A 19,422-nucleotide genomic window follows, 5' to 3' on the forward strand; every position below is an offset into this window, starting at 1 on the left:
ATGACAGCCGGTGTATCTTGAAAGCAACTCAACAATTAACAATGAGAATAATAGTCGTAGCCATGGCAGCCGCCATCTATAGCGTCGGCTCCTGGTTCTCAGGTCTGTGTCCAATGCTTGACACCCCACTATTTCATTTTACACCACGTCATACCCATTTTAAAGAGGCAAAAAGTGACGGTTCTCTCGTTTCTTCTTGGGGCCTGGCCTACAACAGATTTTCCAAGTCTGATGTCCCCAGGCAGGGAGAAAGATAGCTCGAGGGGCTGAGGGCGCGCAGGATCTCCCCAGCCGCGCCTGGGCTGTCCAGGGGTGGGGCGGTCGCGGCTGGGCTTGACGTCGTGCGCCCTCCGGCCGTCACTCGGTGCCCGGCTCCGCCCCGCCCGCCGCACCGGCAGCAGCAGGAGCAGCAGCAGCAGCAGCTCCCGCCGTCGCCGCGCCAAGCCCGGGAGCCGCCGCGCGGCGCGCAGCCATGGCTTTGACCCCCGCGGGTGAGGGCCGTGGGCGCCGGGGGTGCGGGAGCGGCGGCGGGGTCGCCCCGGGCCCAGCTCCTGCTCCTCGACTGACCTCGCTCTCCTGTCTTCTCCCTCAGAGGCCGAGACCCGCCAGAGGCTGCTGCGCACGGTCAAGAAAGAGGTAGGCGCCACCGGGCTAGGGGTGAGGGGCGCGGGCCGCCATCCTCGGGGAGGCCGCCGGAGCTGAGGAACCGCGCAAAGGGGGACAGGGTGGCGCCGGGAGGGTGGCCCCTGGCGGCGGGGCGGGGCAATGGCGTTTACCTCAGTTGCCGGGTTGGAGGGGTGGGTCTTGGAGTGGTGAGCTGGCGCTGGAGGGTCGGCAGGGCTGTGTGCCCAGGTAGGTGCGGCAGCTGGTGCCCACCTCCGGGTGGGAGTTGAGGGCAAAGCCTGTCGCATCTGAGGAGGACCCCTCTTGTGTAGGAGGGGGGAGTTGTGTGCGTCAGAGAGCGACGTGCTGGGAGCTGGGGTTGGGGAGCGGGGCACGAGCAGGGTGCGTGGAGGTGATGGAGGAGACGGATGAGGCTGTAGAAGAGGCAGCGGGAAAGGGGGGGCTTCCATTTGGAAAAACAAAACCTCCCCCCCCCCCCGCCATCCCTGCCACCTCCAAGAATCAGGGGCTTGCCTCCCTGCCAGCCCCGGGGCAGGCATGCCTCAACCAGAAGGCGGTGTCCCCTCAGCACCCTGTCCCGTGCTGCTCCCCAGCCCCCAACATACACGCAGGAAGGTGAGACTCAGAGGGCCACCCCCTGTCCCCCCCCCCCCGGGAGCTTTAAGGTTAACAGCAGCAGCCTCACAAGAGGGGTGTGTATGGCTGGATGCCTGGAGCGTGTGTGGTGTGTGTTTGGGTGCGTGTGCATGCGTATGTGTGCGGATACACACGCCCACGCCCACGCCTGTGTGGGGAGGACCTGAGGCGGTGAGTCTGTGAGAACAGGTCCGTGTATTGTGTTTCTGCCTGCCTCTGGTGCATCTAGGTCTGTGTGTGATGTGTGAGTTCGTGTAAATAAGATGGTGGTTGTGTGTGTGTGTGTGTGTGTATTGGTAGATTTCTTAAGCTCCGTCACTCATTCCCCACCGCATCGCTCAGCTGCCTCTGAACCTGAATCCTAAAGATCTCACGAGCCAGCCTGACCCCTGGGCCTCACTGGCGCACATGCATGTGTGTGTTGAAAGTGGGGGTGTCTGCATGGGGTGCCAGCACCTAGCACCCTCAGAGGAGCCCCTCCCTGCGCGGTGGCAGCTGCCAAGGGCAGCCTGGAGGTGGGCACCTGTTGCTGCCCCACCCTGTGGGGTGTGTGTGTGTGTGCGTGTGTGTGTAAGGTCCTTTTGTGTTCAGTCTGTCAGCCCAGGGCTGGATGCACAGGCTAGAGTTTCCAAGTAGGAAATGCGCAGGATGTGCAGGGTCCCTTTCCAGGCCTGCTCAAGAGACAGGAAAGGGACCCTGTGGGAGACACAAAGATCGCTGTCTAGTCCCCGTTTCCATCAGAACTCTCAGAGCCTCCCCGCCCCCCATGTTCAAAATTGCGACAGGGGACAGGTCGGTGTGGACCCTGGAAAAATTATTTGATTTAAAATAAAACAACACTGCCCATGTTTATCGCCAGAGATGGCATGGCTGTTAATTAGCTGGTTCCCCTCTTCCGCATAGGAGTCACTTGTGAGGTGGGTCGAGTGTTCCCCACTTTATAGACAAGGAACCCAAGGCTTTGGTGGGGTGGAGCGACTTGCTCAGGAGAAGCTGGCCGGCAAAGGGCTCACCAAATCTCAGGTTGGTCCAACATCAGAGCCAAACTCTCACCACCTCCTTTCCAGAAACATGTCCATCTGTGTCTACCACAAAGTGGGTGGTACTAGTCTCATGGTGCGTATGACAAAATTGTATGGCGCAAAGAAAGGACTGGATGTTTTGGAGCCAATGAAGGGGAGTGGGTTCGGGTCTTCGAGCATTGAGCCCCCTGTTCAGCCAGGGTGACAAGTTCATGCCCTGTGCTTCCTTCCTTTTCTCCTCCAGTGGGAGTGAGCCTGTGTGCAGAGAAACAGGAGGGGGAGCATTTTGTCTGCAATCCAAAGGGTCAGATCTGCCCTCTCCCCGTCCCTGGCTCACAGCCCTACTGAAGGTGCCTCCTAGCCTTCCAGAGGGCTTTGTAAGCCTGCAGCCACCACGACGCTGAGAGCTCTGTCCAGTGCTGACCTAGGCAGTCGGTAGGATCCAGCATCCAGCAGGCAGGGCGGGAAGCAGCACCAAGCCAAGCCAGAGCTGGTTTCCAATCCCAGACACTGGATATTAGACACTGGGTTAGGGTCTGTGGGTATAGCAGTGAACGACACAGGCCTGCTGCATGACCTGCAGGGACCGGCACGCCACTTGGAAAGATGTGGAGGATAAATACGGGGGGGAGGTGCTGAATGGAGACAACTGAACAGGTGCAGGAGGCCCAGGAAGCCTCACCTCCAGCTCAAAGGATGAGATGTTAGAGATCTGTGGAAGATGAGCAGGTTTTTAGGGGAAGGCTTGGGGCCAGACAGGAGAGAAGGAATTGGAGCAGGGAACAGGGAGAATGGTGCCGGGTGCAGAAGGGCTAGCATTGGGTCGTAGCCCATGATGACAGGCAGGTGTCGGGGAGGACGGGGGTGGGGGATTGGGATAAGCAGAGGCTGCAGCTGGACTTGTTTAAGGGCACCACCTTGGAGACGAGGCAGTCTTACTCACACGTGTCTGCATGGCAGGGTATTCATAGAGAGATGACGATTACTCACCTGGCAGAGTAAGCTGTGTGGAGACACCCACCACCTTAGCCTGAGCTTCTCCGGGGGGGCATGCATCTTTTTTTGTTTTCTTTCTGTCCCCCATACGCCGCTGGGGAACAAGCATGGCCACTGCGAGATTTCCTCCAGTGAAACCCAGCCAGCTCTATTCTGGCTCTCGCTGCCCTCTCTGCCACCTCTTAATTTTGTTTTGGTTTCCAGAGCAAGCAGGAGCTGGCTTTCTGTTGCCATGACGACTGCCATTAAAAGGAACTGGCCACGTGATGCCAGTGGATAACGGAAGCAAAGTGACTAACTGCCTTGTTTTCCTGCCTCTGGCTGGGGCCTTGGAGGCCTCTTCATTGGAAAGGGTGCTGGCAGGGGCCTGTGGGTGGCAGATGAGACCCTGGGAAGGAGGCGGGGGGCGAGGTGGGGGAGTGATGAGGCACATCCTGGAGGGGAAGCTGCATTTAGCTCTGCAAATGGGAGCTGATGTCACAGCTGCTGGGCACAGTCTGTTTGGGGAAGTGGGTCTGCCAGCCTCCAGGTTGGGGAGATGAGGAAAGAACAAGGTGGGTTGTACTGAGAAGGTCAGAGGAAGCTGAGAGAGACACCTGCCATTATTATGACTTCATTGTAACCCAAAATTTTTCATTCTGGAGGGGCCAGGTGGGTTTTCCCCCCACCAGATCGGGTTCGAATAGGCTGGATGTCACCCAGTTACATCTGAACTTCAGATAAACAGGGAATCTGTTATTATTTTTTTTCCGTTTAAGTCTGTCTTACTCAGGCTGGCAGCCCTACACTGAGGGACGTTTAGCAATGTGTGAAAATGTTTGTGTTGGCACAGCTGGGGTTGCTGCTGGCATCCCACAAGAAGAAGCCAGGGGTGCAACTCAGCTTCCTGCAGGGCACAAGACACTGCCCACCCCCATCTCAGCACGGCTGCCACTGTCACCACAGAGAAGGAGCCAACCCAAAACTGACTGTACTACCCCTGATCCAAAATGCGTGGCACCCAGAGGTGCTTTGGGTTTGAGATTTGGGAATATTTACATCTGCCTAAATATAGTGTCTTGAGGGTGGGACCTGAGTCTAAGCATGAAATTAATTTATGTTTCATAATCGCTTTATACACATAGTGTGAAGGTCATTGTATACAATATTTGTAGTGCTCCTGTAGTTTTTAAAAACATCTCTAGACACCACTTGGGTTGGGTGCAGTTAGGGGAAGCCTGAGGAGGCAGGGAAGGTGTGTGCACCCCAGTGTGTGCAGGCCAGGCTGTGGCATTTGACCTTGCCCCTGTCAGAAAGTGGGAAACTCTGGAAGATGCAAAGGTTAAAGAGGGTTCTGCTTAGAACTGTACTTGAGGCTGTCTCAACTGAGGAACCCTCCCTGCCTTCTGTCCTTTCCTGCCCGAACAGCTCAGCACCTGCCCTTGTCCCAGGTCCTGCTTCAGAGGCTGCATCACATGAGGTCATATTTGGTCAGAACCTGAAGGAAAAGAGGGAGGGATAGCGACATTGGCAGGAAGGCTGTGCCAGACAGAGGGAATAGCAGCATATGCAAAGGTTTAGAGTTGAACAGAGAGTAGCCAAGTACAAGGCTGGCATGCAGTGAGCAAGAATGGAGATCCTGGGCGCTGGCATGATAACTCAATAGGCTAATCCTCCACCTTGCAGCGCTGGCATCCTGTATGGTTGCCGGTTCTAGTCCTGGCTGCTGCACTTCCAACCCAGCTCCCTGTTTATGATCTGGAAAAGCAGAGGAGAATGGCTTAGATCCTTGGGCTATTGCACCTACATGGGAGACCTGGAAGAAGCTCCTGACTTCAGATCAGCACAACTCTGACTGTTGTGGCCATTTGGAGAGTGAACCAGTGGATGGAAGACCTCTCTGTCTCTCTTTCTCTCTGTAAATCTGCCTTTGCAATAAAAATAAATACATCTTAAAAAAGAGAAGGGATAGCCAGCCCAAGGAAGAACAAGAGGCCCATTGTGCCTGTGACAGCTTTGACTTTTACTGCAGATGAGGGGAGAGCAGGGAGGAAACTAAGGTACCACTCCATCAGGTCAAATCAAACCAGGAAGGAGAAACCCTTCTTGCTCTTTGTGGAGCTTCCAGTTCTTGGTCTGGAAATTACCCTGCCTCCAGCTCCCACTGTGCCTAACAAAAAAAAAACCCTTTGCTGATCGGATGCTGGGTGGGATATTTTTGGGCCCTCTGTTGCCCTGTAGGGTCGACTCCAATCAGTGGGTGTGCGACCTATTTGCAGGCTGAAGGGGGACAGAAATCCTGATTGGAAATAGCCCAGTACTGTCTGCCTGGTGGGTTTGGATGCTTTTTTAGGTCCCTGGCTTCCAGCAGGAGCTTTTGAAGGTGGTGGACATCCGCAGCAGACTCGGGTGTCCCTGGGTTGCATGGGACAAAGGTGACAGGAGGACCCCGGCTTTCTCGCTCCTTCTCCTGGTTAGGGTCTCTCCTGCAGCGAACCTCTGCGGCTGAGGCTGGCCAGGCTGAAGCCAGGAGCTGGGGAACTCAATCCAGGTCTCCCACTTGGGTGACAGAGACTTGCATACTTGAGCTGTCACCTGCTACCTCGCGGCTGTGCAGGAAGCTGGACCTGGGAGTGGATGTAGTACTTGAACTCAGGGCTTCTGATGCGGCATGCCCACGTCTTAACTGCCAGTCCAGATGCCTACCCCAGGTCTGGTCTTGTGGTCTCATTCTCCTTACTGTCTGAGTGGATGAGGCTGATCAGTTAGTTCCAGGATTCTAAGAATCTCAGCTGATCTAATTTTGGCTGGCGCCACTTCCTGGGAGCCAAGTCTCCCCTATTTTCTCTGAATTTGCCAAGTCTGTGTTTAAGACTCCTGAGGACTCAGCAGCTGATAAGACATTTTGCAACAACCAAGGTTCAGCTGGAGTCGTTCTACTGAGATAAGAATTCAAAAATGCAAAACAACCCAGCGTGTAAAGAGCATGTTTTTAACGATGATCCTATTTGATTATCCCCATGAAGTGGATCAGTCACTCTCAGGACGAGCAAAGGGAGGCACAGGAGATGGCAGTGAACTTGGATAAGGTCATGGAGAGTATCATTATTAGGTAGAGACTGGGGTTTGGCCGCCAAGCTCGCATAGACGTTACTCTACAGCTAAGCCCAGTGCCACACACTTAGTTAGCAGTTGCTCTGACAGTGTGGAACTGGGGAGAGAGCCAAGCTTTGGGGTCTCACCGCCCTGGGTTTGAACTGTGGTCTTGTCCATGAGTAGCTGTGTGAACCTCTGTGTCCAGCAGCAAGGGCAGTGTCCACCCCACAGCAGGGCTGCCAGGCTCCCGCTATGCCACTTACCCTCTGGCTTCTGCTTCTATATGAGCGAGGCTAATCCGTTTGGAACACTCTGCACCATGTTAGATGGGTAAATCTGAGCACAGAGAATGGATGTGACTTGCCCAAGATCACACAGCCATAAGAGGAGGAAATAGGACTTGAAGCCAGTGATTTAGACACAGTCTGGGATGCTTTTCCTCCTAAGGTCAGAAAGAGGTGCTGAGTCCATTTTATAATTTGCTTGTGTCCATTAAAAGAAAAAGATTTATCTATTTCAAAGTCAGAGTAACAGAGAGATTGATCTTCCATCTGCTGGTTTACTTTCCAAATGGTTGCAACAGCCGGGGCCTGGGATAGGCCAAAGTTGGGAGCCAGCATCTCCATCCGGGTCTCTCTCATGGGTGGCAGCAGGGGTGCTCAGCACTTGGTCAACATCTTCTGCTTCCAAAGGGCATGAGTAAAGAACTGGATCCTAGGAGAGGCAGCTGGGACTCGAACGGATCGCTCATGTGGGATCCTGCCATCACAGTTGGTGGCTTAACCCACTGCATCAGCATGCCAACCTCCCGCACTCCCACCCTCCACCACACACACACACCTGCATGTATTCAGTTCTTACTTCTGAGGATTTCAGTTCTTATTTTCCCAGAGCTGCCAGCCCCTCCAAGCTGTGGGCAGGTTTCCGGAGAGGCAGGGCTTGCTCTAGAGCTAGCATGCCCCTGTGGAGCCAGAGTATGTTGCCAGGGGATCCCAGGGGAGCCACGTGCAGCAGGCAGGACAGCCAGGGCAGGAAGTGGGCTGGTTTCCAGGGCGTGGGCTGGGAATGTGCACTGTGGTGGCCAGTATTCCTGGGAATGGAAGGAGACCTTGATGCCAAGATTGGTCCTTGGGGAAGGGGGTCGGGGAGTGGCCCTTGTTGTGAAGGAGGTCTGAACAGAGCAGGCAGGAGTCCCAGGGCTTGTTCTGGCCACATGCCTCCTTCCTTCCTGGTTGGGCCAGGCTGGTGCACCCCACAGCGCTGGAGAACAGTAGCTGGCACCTGTTTTATAGCGAGTCCGTCAACGATTAACTGGGGCCAGGTTGGCAGCTGCTCCGGGAGACGCATTTGCTTCTCCTGGAAGCTCTGACAGACAGGTGAGGGCAGGGGAGTGGGGAGGAGGCTGGCCACAGAGCTCTTCTGGGGCTGTAGAGCCACGTGCCACAGCCTTGCCGTTTCTGATCCCCAGTCCCTGCTTACACCCAGTCCCTTCTGAGCTCTGCCTTTATCAAAGCCTGTGCTGGGTAAAGGAGCTGGGGAGCAGGGTGTGGGGGACAGGGCTGTCCTGGCACTGCAGGTGAGAGTAGGTCTAGGCCTGGAAGCATTGAGCTGCTGGCCCCTGAGATATGCTAGGCTCCATGCCAGATGCTGGGGCAGTTAGCAGCACAGTGGAGGCTTCTGCTCCCCTGGGGCAGACGGTCTCAGCACCAAACAGCAGACTTGCAAGTTAAGAATCATGAGGGATTCAGAAATGGATGGGCAAACAGCACTGCAGGGTATGGTGAGGGTGGACCAAGGTGGCATTTGAGCTGACCCTTTAAGGATGAAGAGGAGTGGCTGGGCTCCAGCCTTGGTGGCAGGAAGGAAAGAGGAAGAGGTGGGAGGAGAGGGACAGAGACGGAGTGGGTAAGGTCTCCCAGAGCGTCCCCTATGGAGGTGGCAGGGAGGCCTTCTAACCAAACTGTTGCCAGCCTCTCCTTTGCGGCAGCCCCAGAGGCCCTTGCGGCAGAGGAAGCTGCTTGGAACAAGACACCGAGCCCTGATGGCAGGTGGCTCAGGATGCCCGGCAGTGTTCATCCTTGGTGACAGAGCAAGGGGAGGCCATTCCCCTTCCTTTGCTTCCGTTGGCGAGCCTGCGTGGGCACATAGTTACCAGGCAGGGTCTTCTGTGTATAGTCTCACAGAATGTCTGCACTGCCCTCAAAACCATCTGTGCTCTCTCTGCTCTTCTCTTTCTCCCCGTCCCCACCCCACCCACCCCAAACCTCTGGCAGCCACTGCAGTTTTCTCCCAAAGATTTGTTCATTTTTTTTTTTTGAAAGGCAGAGTGACGGAAAGAGAGAGAGACAGAGATCTTCCACCTGGTGGTTCACTCCCTAAATCACCACAGTGGTTCAGGGCTGAACCAACGTGTAGCCAGGAGCCTGGAACTTCATCTCTCATAGGTGCAGGGTCCCAAGCACTTGGGCCCATCTAACACTGCTTTCCCAGACACATCAACAGGGAGCTGTGTTGGAAGTGGAGCAGTTGAGGCTCCAACCAGTGTTTAGATGGGATCCTGGTGTTGCAGGCTTAACCCACTGTGTTATGATGCTGACCTCTCTTCCCAATATTTCTGATTTGACATTTGTTTGGGACACTTGTAGGTGGGGGAGGGCCTTCAGATGATCCTATGTCACCAAGGAAGATACAGCTCATACCCATTTCATTGATGGCAGCTTTGAGTCCCCAAGAAGGGACCTGATTTGCCTAGGATCAGGGAGGCGTACTTGGAATTCTGCCCGTCCTTTTCCAGTGCCCTGAGCTGTGTGGCAGGCATCACCCTAGTAGTCTGGGAGAGGAGTAACTGCCTCATCTTGCCATGGAAGCCGAGGAGGAAGTGAGGAGCAGGTGCATAACTTAGTCCTGGAGGATGGGGGCTTTCCCAGAGCTTAGGTGGGTGGGGATGGCAAGTGGAGGGGCTCCCCAGTGGTGGGAGCCACAGGGTGGCACAGGAGAGGCACGCGGGGCCCTGAGCTCCAGGTGCAGGACCAGAAATGACAGGATTGAGCAGGAAAGGGAGGCTGAGCATGGCAGAGGAGGGAAGAAATGCCTGGCAGAAGGCACCGGATGTGCACAGGCACCAAGGTGATCTGGGTCAGCGGTCCTGGTGAGGCTGGAGCTACTGGCACCTGCATGTTTTCTGTGAGTCAGCAACAGGAACCTGCAGAAGAGGCACAGAAGTGCCCCTTGGCTGCAATGGTGGCTAAGGGGGCTTTGAGTCACCCCCTCTCATCTCCTGCTTGCCTTTTTGAGTCACTTGCAGAGGCCTTGCAGGCATCCTGGTTTAACAGTGCCCTCCACCATGGGTTTCTTACACAGGTTCAAGTCCACAGTCCTAGGGGACTATACGCTGGCTCAGACTAGTGCTGCACATCACCACCAGCATTCCTCTCTCATGGGTAGCATGCCAACACCCAGGACTCACGCAGGAGGCAGGAGGCCTTGGGTGAGGAGCAAGGGGCTATGCAAATGATATTTTTTAAAAAAAAAGTATTTACCAAACCTGGTGCTATAGCCTAGTGGCTAAATCCTTACCTTGCATCCACTGGGATCCCATATGGGCACCAGTTCATATCCCAGCTGCTCCACCTCCCATCCAGCTCCCTGCTTGTGGCCTGGGAGAACAGTACAGGATAGTTCAAGACTTTGGGACCCTGCACCCATGTGGGAGACCTAGAAGAAGCTCTTGGCCCCTGGCTTCAGATTGCCTCAGCTCCTGCTGTTGCAGCCATTTGGGGAGTAAACCAGGGGTTGGAAAATGTTTCTCTGTGTCTCTTCTCCCTGTTTATCTGCCTTTCCAATAATAATAATAAAAAATAAAGCAAATCTTTAAAAAATATTTACTCATTTGAGAGATCCAGAGAGTATGTATGTACAAGCTAACTTTTCCTGGGTGCTTGAAACAGCCCTGCCAAAGTCAATGCAATCCAGACTGGAACTGCCTGAGCTTTCTCCGCTGATTCCCATGGGCTGTGTTAGTGAGAAGCTGGAGTCAGGAGCTGGAGCTGGGCATCGAACCCAGGCCCTGTGATATGGTATGTGGGTGTTGTAATTAAGAAGCTCCTGCCCATTCTGAGGTGAGTGATTTTTTATTTATTTATTTATTTTTATGCCTAGTCGGTATCACAGATGGTCCATGTTGACCACATCCAAAGGGAACACATTGGTGTTCCCAAGAGATGAAAATATTTTTAAAATCAGGGAAAAGCGCCAAGGGTTGTGTTTCTTAACTTTTGACACTAGATTGCCTGCCTCATTTTGACACCTGTCATGTGCATGGCAGGGAGAGGAGATTTCCCTTTGAGGTCTCTGCCTGTAATTTCCAAGATCCCCAAGACATCCCTGAGTGCTGGGGCACAGGGCTGTGGGCACAGTCTAGTGTGAGGAAGGCAGGCAGGGATGTATTTGGTCGACTGCGGGGAGCTGGCCAGGTTCAAGGTGAGCGGTCCCAGAGTCCCTGGTCGTGTACAGGTGGCAGGTGTGAGGATGGGGGAAAAAAAAATAGCACTGCTCCCGAAGCCCTTTTCTGGCTCTCAGGACTGGTTCAAGTGTCCCTGCTGAGATCAGCCTGGCTCCCTCTGGTGATTAATCCTTCTGTTATGCTGTTTAAATATTTGCAGGTGAAGAGAGAGAACGAGGGAGGGCGGGTCTGGTTTCTGAGTGGCTGCAGGGTGGGGCCGGGGGTGGAGAGAGGCAGGTGCATGGAGACCCGACGTGGAAGGGGCGGGGCCGGGTCTACCTCGTGGTAGAGAGGCTCTGGGAAGGCGGATCCGAGCTGAAGGGTTCCTGGCTGGCTCACCTGCTGCTCTCTGAGTACCTGTCTTTGTCATCTCGCTTCTGGCGAGTCCCTGCACCAAGTCGGGAAGGAGGGTGCTATGACCACGATGGCCCTTCTTCCACAGAAGATGCTGGAAACTTGCTTAGCTTACATGGAGGATGAGTGGTGAAGGAGCGGACCCCAGGCCAGTGTAGGCATGCTGGGCTCAGAATGAGGGCTCTGCCGCCTCCTGACACCTGACCTTCATGCTGATAAGCCAATTCCAAACGGAGTGAGCCTCCTCATCCCTGGATGTCACAGCGTCCGTGAGAATGGACGGTCACTGTGTCCTTCGTTACTGTGACCATTTACGGGGTCCCTCTTATGAAAGCTTCCCATCAGGTTGGCAGAATCTTGTCTAGGCCACCCAGGGCTCCTGATCTTTTTTTTTTTTTTTGGTTCCCAAGTTGGGAGAGACCGAGGAAGCCTCTTCTCACAGATTTCCCAGCACCTGGGGTTTCCAGATGAGCAGGACTGGATAGGGCTGAGGCCATGGGACAGACCCAGGTCCAGGTCTTCTTTCCTGGGTCTTGTGACCCTGACAAAGTAGCATGAACTCTCTGAACCTTTGTACATCTTTAAGCTGGAAGTAGTAGTGCTCTGTGTCGAATGGCTCATTTATTCTCTACCTAGCACCTGGCACACAGTAGGTGCTTAGTGAACATCCTTGGGTTAGAATGCCTTGGGTTAGAAATGCCCTTCAAATTCTGCCCTTGAGAGAAGGAATCTGTAATAACAAGGGCCCCTGGCTCTGAACCCTGCTGCCTCTTTATGACCTTGGACTGCTTGCCTGTTTGCCCCATGCGTTAGTGTCCCCATCTGTAAAATGGGACCATTTGACCACTTAGCCCTACTTGGACTAACCTGACATAGCAGGTGCTCCAGAAACTGAGCAGCGAGTTTTCTCACTATAACGCTTCTACTGTGCACGAGACCTGCCGCTCACCCATCACATCTGTGTGATCCACTACTGCAGCCCTCAAGGGGTGGCAGGCTCTACTGCCCAGGAGGAAAGAGGGAGGCACCAGCAGGCACAGGGCACGGGGAGGTTATCCTCACAGGCTGGGATGGGCGCCCAGATTCACCCAGCTCCGAGGTGTTTATACCAACCACAGTGACTCTCCTTGGTACTCCCCAAACCAGGCAAGAATCTGAGAAGAAGCTTAGAAAGTCACGCAGGCCCAGGCCTGTTCTCCCCTACCAACCCCACCCTAAAAATGGCGCCCCATCCCGCCCCAAAGGAGTGGACAGTCTCCTCCTGCTTACAGATGATGCCCTTGGCTGAAGGAAGCTTCCAGATTCCACTCCAGTGCTAAAGCACTGACCTTTTTCATTGCCTCTCCTGGCTTCAGGCTGTCAGGCTGTTATTAACTTCTGAGGGAGATTTTCTAGCTGATAGCTGGGAGCCAGTGGGGTGGGGCATCTCCACCACCAGGGAGTCCCGGGCTCTTCCTGGCTGTGTGACATCGGGAGAGGTTCTTGCCCTCTCTGAGTATCAGAAGCCACTGCCGTATACAGACAACCTTCTCCACACTTGAGACTGTGCAGCCTGTGCCCTTTCTCGTGCCACACATGTTCCATTCTCGTCCCTTCCCCACCCGCCAAACTCTCTAATCAACTCGTCTTGCCTGAGAGTCACCCGCAGGGCTTGAGAATGTCCAGATTTCAGATTCGGTCATTCTAGACAGGGGTCCAGAAGTGTCTAATCGGCTGTAGGTGGTGCTGCCTTTGCTACATCACACAGCCTTGGATGTGGAGCCCCTGGCTGACAGCACTGTCTGACCGCCCCATCTCTCTCTGCACCTTGCACTCAGCATCCCATGACCAACGAGAGGGGGCTGGCCTCTGCCTCCTGCCCAGCCGAATTCACCATCATTTGCGCCATATGCGTTGGGTCTCTCTTCATGGCTGCTGCGATAGGTCTTTGCTCAGTCGTGCTGGTGGACAGGCAGCAGTCAGGAGGTGAGGAGGAGAGAACAGAGGGAGAAGAGAAGCCACTCCCGGGGTACCAGGGGAAGCCTCAGCCAGGACTGTGGGGAGTTCCAAGGGAGAGCTTAGGATGCTCTTCAGATGCATCCAGCATTACTAACCCTGGGAAGGATTTGATCACTTCTGCCAAGGTTCAGAGGTATAGGGAATTCTAACGCAGCTCAGCCTGTAACAGTGGGAGAGGTGAGGAGGCCGCGGGACCTGCTGCCCAAGGGTGAGAGAGGAAAGATGAGAGGAAAGCGGGTGCAAGAAGTGGTAACATCTTAGAAGTGGGAGTGTAGCGGGCAGGTCTTAGGGGGTGAAGTGGGGCCTCGAGGGGCTCCTGCTGGTTGGTGGCAGAGCTAGAGCTGCCCGAGGCTGGCTTCCCTGCCCCCTGCCTGAGTTGAGAGAGAGCACGTTCAGACTTTACCATGTGTCCTATGGAAGCGTACAGCTTCCTTTTATGGACACAGAGCAGATGGGGCCTGGCGGTGGCCGTGCTCACTGCGGGGGAGGACGTGGGCAGGTGGCCAGGCCCTGTGTCAGAGCATCTGTCTCCCATGGGGGTGGCAGGGACCCAAGGACTTCAGCCAGGGTCTGATGCCTCCCCAAGGGAGCACATTAGCATGCAAGTGGAACTTGAACCCAGTCATGTGATGGGGATGAAGGTGTCATCAGTAGCATTCCTAACAGTCTCTGACTCCTGGGTACTTGAAATCATCTGAGTGGCTACAATGTCAACTCCATATAGAGTCGCTTTGTTAGGTCCAAGTCAGCTCATGTCCATTATAGATGTGGTTTTTTTTTTTTTTTTTTTTTTTTTGCCCAAATATCATCCACCCAAAGTTGGTGGGACCCAGAGTACAGGACCTACAGGTTCTGAGAGCCAAGTGTCTCTTGTCTGCATTTTTGTGCCCCCATCCAGTGTTTCAAGGACATACTCCTTTAGATCACCCAGGAAGGTTCTATTTCCCATGGAAGGCTCATTTTCGTGTATTTATTCTTCAGCAGAATTCACCTGCAAAACAGTGCCTGATGTGCAGGGAGGTGGGCCAGGAATGACTCCATCCAGGGCAGCAGGGAACATTGTCCTCCGGGATTTGGTCTGGCCCAGGCTGGAATCTGTGCTGGATCTCAGGGCTGATTTTCAACACAATCCTTACTGGATTCCTTGATCCGCCTGATCCACTCATATATTTGCTCATTTGGAAGGTGTTTCTTGTGGCGAGACCTTGACCTTCATGGGGTTCCTAGAAAGAAGGGAGGGAGAAAGAGACAGAGGACCTGTCGTTAGCATGAGAAGGGTGGTAGATATTCGAATGAGCTGTAATAGGGAATGGTGTAGGCAGGGCTGCCTTGAAGAATGTGGGCAGCCAAAGGGATGGTGTTTGTGTGACATGGGAAGAAATCAGGGTTCCACCACGCAGAAGAGCCAAATGGATGATGAAGTGGGAAATGGGTACCCACTGAGTCCCAGGCGTCCTGACAAAAAAGGCTCATTGGGGAGGCGGCCTAGCCCTTGTGGGGCATGTGCAGCCCGGGCCACATCCATCCTCTACCACTTTCCCTGCCTCTGTCCGACTTCCCAGGTGAAACAGATCATGGAGGAGGCCGTGACACGCAAGTTTGTGCATGAGGACAGCAGCCACATCATCTCCTTCTGTGGTGAGTCTGTGGCCGAGGAAGCTCCCCCCACCCCCATCTCTCTCTCTCTCTCTCTCTCTCTCTCTCTCTCTCTCTCTCTCTCTCTCTTTCTTTCTCTGTCAAGGTGGGGCTGCCTCGGGGAAGTCCGGGCTGTCTCACCAGCGCATTTGGCTTTGACACCATCGAGTTCATTTCTGATGGCAAAGGAACTTTGTGGGTGACTTTGGAGCCAGGGGAGGGTGCCGAGATGCAGTGAGCACCATTACAATGGTTTGCTTGGGGCCAGTTTGCCCAGAAAGGCACGCTGCCACCCAGAGAGGCAAAGTCGTAAGCCTGAGGTCCCATGACGAGTTAGGGAGAGGCCCTAGACTACAACCCAAGTCTCTTTTCTTCTGGAAAGCACTGGGCAGAACCTCCAGGAGAAAACCCAGAAATGGGAAGTCCTTGTAGCAAGCGCATGTGTTCGGGTACCAGATGGGCTCAGAACCCAGCTTGAATCCCAGCGCCCTTACTCCGTGGTGGGGTAACCCTAGAAAATACACGTTCCCCCTCTGAGCCTCAGGATACGCTTCTGATCAATGGGTATGGTTTTTCTTTGTCCCCTGTCAGGTCAGAGGCGGAATGGGAGTCATAGGTGCCAGAGGTGCCGGGCTTTTCTTTAATAGTGATGTGACTCTTCCACCCAGAGAAAGCCCAGCAGTCACATGGCCCTGTCTCCCCTTTGTCCCCGCCACTGTGCATTCATAAAGCATTCGCTGAGTGTCAGGCTCTGTTCTGAGCAATCTTCCCTGTGGCTTTCCCACCTTATCCTGGCAGTAACCCTAGAAGATTAATGCACCTGCTGTCCCCAGTTTGCATATGCAGAAGCTGGGGCCCAGAGAGGGGAAGTCACTGTCCACAGTCACACAGCTGCTAAGTGGCTGGGCGAGTGTGAGAACGGGGAGACACTGACCTTGAGCCTTATCTGTGCGTCCGCCACAAAGCTCCCACTCGCTTTTGTGCGTGCGGCAGATACGGAAGCATCCATGCTTTTCCCCTATGAAGTTTGTGATTCTGGGAGGGTTTCCCAACTCTCCAAGGTGTTCCCCCATCAGATGGAAGCCCCCAGGGCCAGCCCGGTTACCCCAGGGGCGGGTGGGCAGGGCAGAGCCTGCGAATGGTCATGTCCCCTGCAGCGGCCGTGGAGGCGTGTGTGCTGCACGGGCTGCGGCGACGGGCGGCCGGCTTCCTGCGCAGCAACAAGATCGCGGCGCTCTTCATGAAGGTGGGCAAGAGCTTCCCGCCGGCTGAGGAGCTGAGCCGCAAGGTGCAGGACCTGGAGCAGCTGATTGAGAACGCGTGAGTGTGCGCCGGGGAGCGGTGGGGGAGGTCTGGGGGACAGGTCCTAAGATCCCTCCCCAGGCTCTGCAAGAGCTCCAACCTCTCCTCCTGCGAGAGTACTCTCCTCGCATGTCATCTGCTCCTCAGACGCAGTGGAACTCCTTCCCACCCCAGGGCCTTTGCATAGGCTGTGCCCACCACCAGACTTGTCATTGTGAGTCGAAGTCTTCCCTTTAGAAATCCTTGTAGTAAGCAGCCCATGGTTGGTTCCTTGTTACCATTCAGGCCTTCGCCCAGCACAGTAAATTCCAACTCTCAACCCGCCTCTCTTTCTTTTTTCTAATTCATTTCCTTGAAAGCAGAATAAGAGAGAGGAGGGGACACACACACACACACACACAGAGAGTACTGAAACCTGCCTGTTGAAACCCTGAGCTGAAAGCTACTCCCTGATCTCTCACCAGCTTAGCAGTGACCCGAGAGCTTAAGCCATCCATCCTCTGCTGCCCTCTAGACCCACGGACAGAAAGCTGGATCAGACACAGGATAGTCAGGACTGGGAATGGCCCTTCTGTGTGGGAAGCAGTGCTTGCGCTTGGTGACTTAGCCATCCGTGCCGTGGCACCTGCCCTCTCTCCTTCCCTTTCGGGTCATCCTGCTTGTGTGTTCTCCTCCCTATACTTGTCACTTTCCATCTTCAACTCTTCACTCAGTGGTTTGCGGTTTGCTTGACCAAGGTCCCACTGCTGCACAGGACCATGACATCCAGATGAGCAGGCCGCTGCGTTATCCCCATCCCGTGCCCAGCATTGGGGGCGGTATTGAGCACCGTGTAAATGCCTGAGAAGCAGTGGCCAAGCCCTCTTCTAAGTGCACATGGTCAAAGCCATGTGGTCTCTCCTGCATGGACCAGAAGCCAGGACCTCTGGCTAAATCCTACCTGGAGGTACCCACTGAGTGGGAGTTTTTGATTTTGCCCATTTGTCTTGGTTGGTCTGTGTGGATGACCATAAGTCTTCCATCAGAGCTACATCCCGAAGCCCTGACTGCACAGCCAACCCCCACCCCCAACCTGGAGCCTGCTCAGAGACAGCAGATGAGTTTCCTCTCCAGCAGGTGCTCCCAGGGACCATGTTGTGAAATAACACCGTACCCGGGCATCCTGGGGCACTGTGTGGATCGATTGCTCATGTCTTTCACAGGCAAGAGAAAGAGAGAGACAGGCACGACCCGTGTGTGCCATCTTGGGTGCTATTTCAGGCTCTGTCTGCTCAGGGCTGCTGGCCAGAACTACACGGCTTCAGATTTAGCTGTGCCAACTCCCGTGGGGCACAACCTCACTTGTTCACGAACACACATACCGAGCTTTGTCTGTAGGCCAGGCCCTGCATGATGCCCTGGAGATGCAGGCAAGAGGAAGGTCCGTGCTTACCACTGGGTGGACTTGAAGGGAGTGTTTTCCTTAAAGAGAGCACACATTAATTGGTTTGTACCCACCAAGATCACACTGTGGAGGGGTGAACTGAAAGGTGAGTGGAAGTTCAATGCCAGAGGTTGGAGGGAGCACGCTCCAGCTTTGGCTGATCTGAGGCGGCTTCTTATAGGAGGGGGTACCTTGGCTGAGACCTGGAGTGTGAGAAAGGCTCAGCCTAGTGGAGGGCAAGGAGGGGAGGGCTGCAGGTGACAGCCTGGGGGGCTTCACCACCAGCTGTGTGCAGGTGGGTCCTACTGTGAGAGCAGGCAGTGGTCAGCAAATTGCTGCAGAGGGGAATGAAGGCATGGTCATGGGAGCCCCCGAGCTGGGGAGGATATGCGTGCAGACAGAGATGTTGTGAGTCTGATTCACTCACCAGCAGTATCGGACTGTTTGTCTGACCACAACTTCTCACCCTCTGCGCATTAAGATTTTTTGTCTTGTTTTACCCCTAAGCTCATTAGCTGACAGCCTCTCTTCTCCTTGATTGATCTTGCAGACGGAACCAGATCCAGGGCCTTCAGGAGAACGTACGGAAGTTGCCCAAGCTGCCCAACCTGTCCCCGCTCGCCATCAAGCACCTGTGGATCCGCACGGCCTTGTTTGAGAAGGTCTTGGACAAAATTGTGCATTACCTTGTGGAAAACAGCAGGTGAGCTGCAAGAGGGGTTAGGGGAGACCCGACCTGGGTGTGCTCTGCTGCCACCTGCTGGTCACATGGGGATTGCACACTCTTGTACACCTGCACAAAGTTGCTTTTTTTCCCCCCCTCTTTGATATGCACTTCCACTTGGCTGTGATTTAAAAGATGCTTCCTGGATGTTTGATCCTGGTCCAGGCTTTTTTCCAAGCTTGAAAAGATGCAGGGGCTTATTATTCATGCAGGGTCTTCATATTTAGTCTGGGATTGGGGCATCTTGGATTTCTTCTTTTCCGCATGGATCAATCTACGTGACAACGGTATGCTCCTGGGAGACTCGCTGTGTGTCTCTTTCGCAAGGGAGATAGAAATTAGTGGTATTCTAGAGAAGTAGTGAGGGGAGAATTTTGTGAGAACACAGCATTTTAAAAGTACAAAGAAGTTACATTTTCTCCCTTTGCTCAGCTTTATCTGATGTGGAGGCTTTAGAGTATGACTCTTCTTGACTAAGCATCTATCCACACAATTGCTCATCCAAAAACAATTTTTAATGAGAATCTGTTGTGTGCCAGGCGTTCACCTCGATGTTGAGGGTACAGTGGCCAGGGCTGCCATGCTAGAGTGCTTGGGCAGTGTTAGTGTGAGAGCAGTGTTTGAGCCAGAGAAGAATCTATAGCTCCTTATGCCTAGAGTGTGTTTGCAGCTCCTGAGAGGAAAAAGAGAGAGGGAATGGAGAGAGAGACAGGGAGATCAGTGTTTGAGAATTTCCCCGTCTTTCAGTGTAACAAGGGCTTGTTTATCTTCACACACGGATGGGAGAATTATTTAATACATTGGCCCCTTTGTTGGCACATGAAAACACAGAGTGAAGTCCCTGAAACTCACGTTCCAGCCAGAAAGGTGTCAAGTGGTTAGGATGATAGTGAGTGTTCTAAGAGGGCATTCATCTCTACCAGGTGGCTGGGGGCAAGGGCCCGGAAGGTGTCACAGTTACACTTCCCTTGGAGGGACATGAGGAATCAGACAGATGAATTGGGATGGGGCAAGAACATTCCCAGGGGTAGGCTTGGAGGTAGAAGAGAAAATATAAGAAATCCAATTTTTGTTTACCTGGTCTCCAGTGAACCTCTTCCTTGCTGGCAAATTACAGGTTAATTAGCTTTTT

At 54.1% G+C, this 19,422-nt stretch overlaps 1 protein-coding gene across 2 annotated transcripts in view; it reads left to right on the top strand.

The window, feature by feature from the left end:
* Positions 1-415: 415 nt before the first annotated feature.
* SGSM1 (small G protein signaling modulator 1) overlaps positions 416-19,422 on the top strand; it is a 56,994-nt gene continuing 37,987 nt past the window's right edge. For both annotated transcript variants that reach the window (XM_058656964.1, XM_058656965.1), the window contains exons 1-5: positions 416-491; positions 593-636; positions 14,769-14,844; positions 15,999-16,161; positions 18,117-18,269. In XM_058656964.1, coding sequence (XP_058512947.1) covers positions 473-491; positions 593-636; positions 14,769-14,844; positions 15,999-16,161; positions 18,117-18,269 — 455 coding nt within the window. In that variant the 5' untranslated portion in view covers positions 416-472. The remainder of the gene's footprint in view (positions 492-592; positions 637-14,768; positions 14,845-15,998; positions 16,162-18,116; positions 18,270-19,422) is intronic.

Source organism: Ochotona princeps, chromosome 29, assembly GCF_030435755.1.
Source record: "Ochotona princeps isolate mOchPri1 chromosome 29, mOchPri1.hap1, whole genome shotgun sequence".
Classification (NCBI taxonomy): Eukaryota; Metazoa; Chordata; class Mammalia; order Lagomorpha; family Ochotonidae; genus Ochotona; species Ochotona princeps.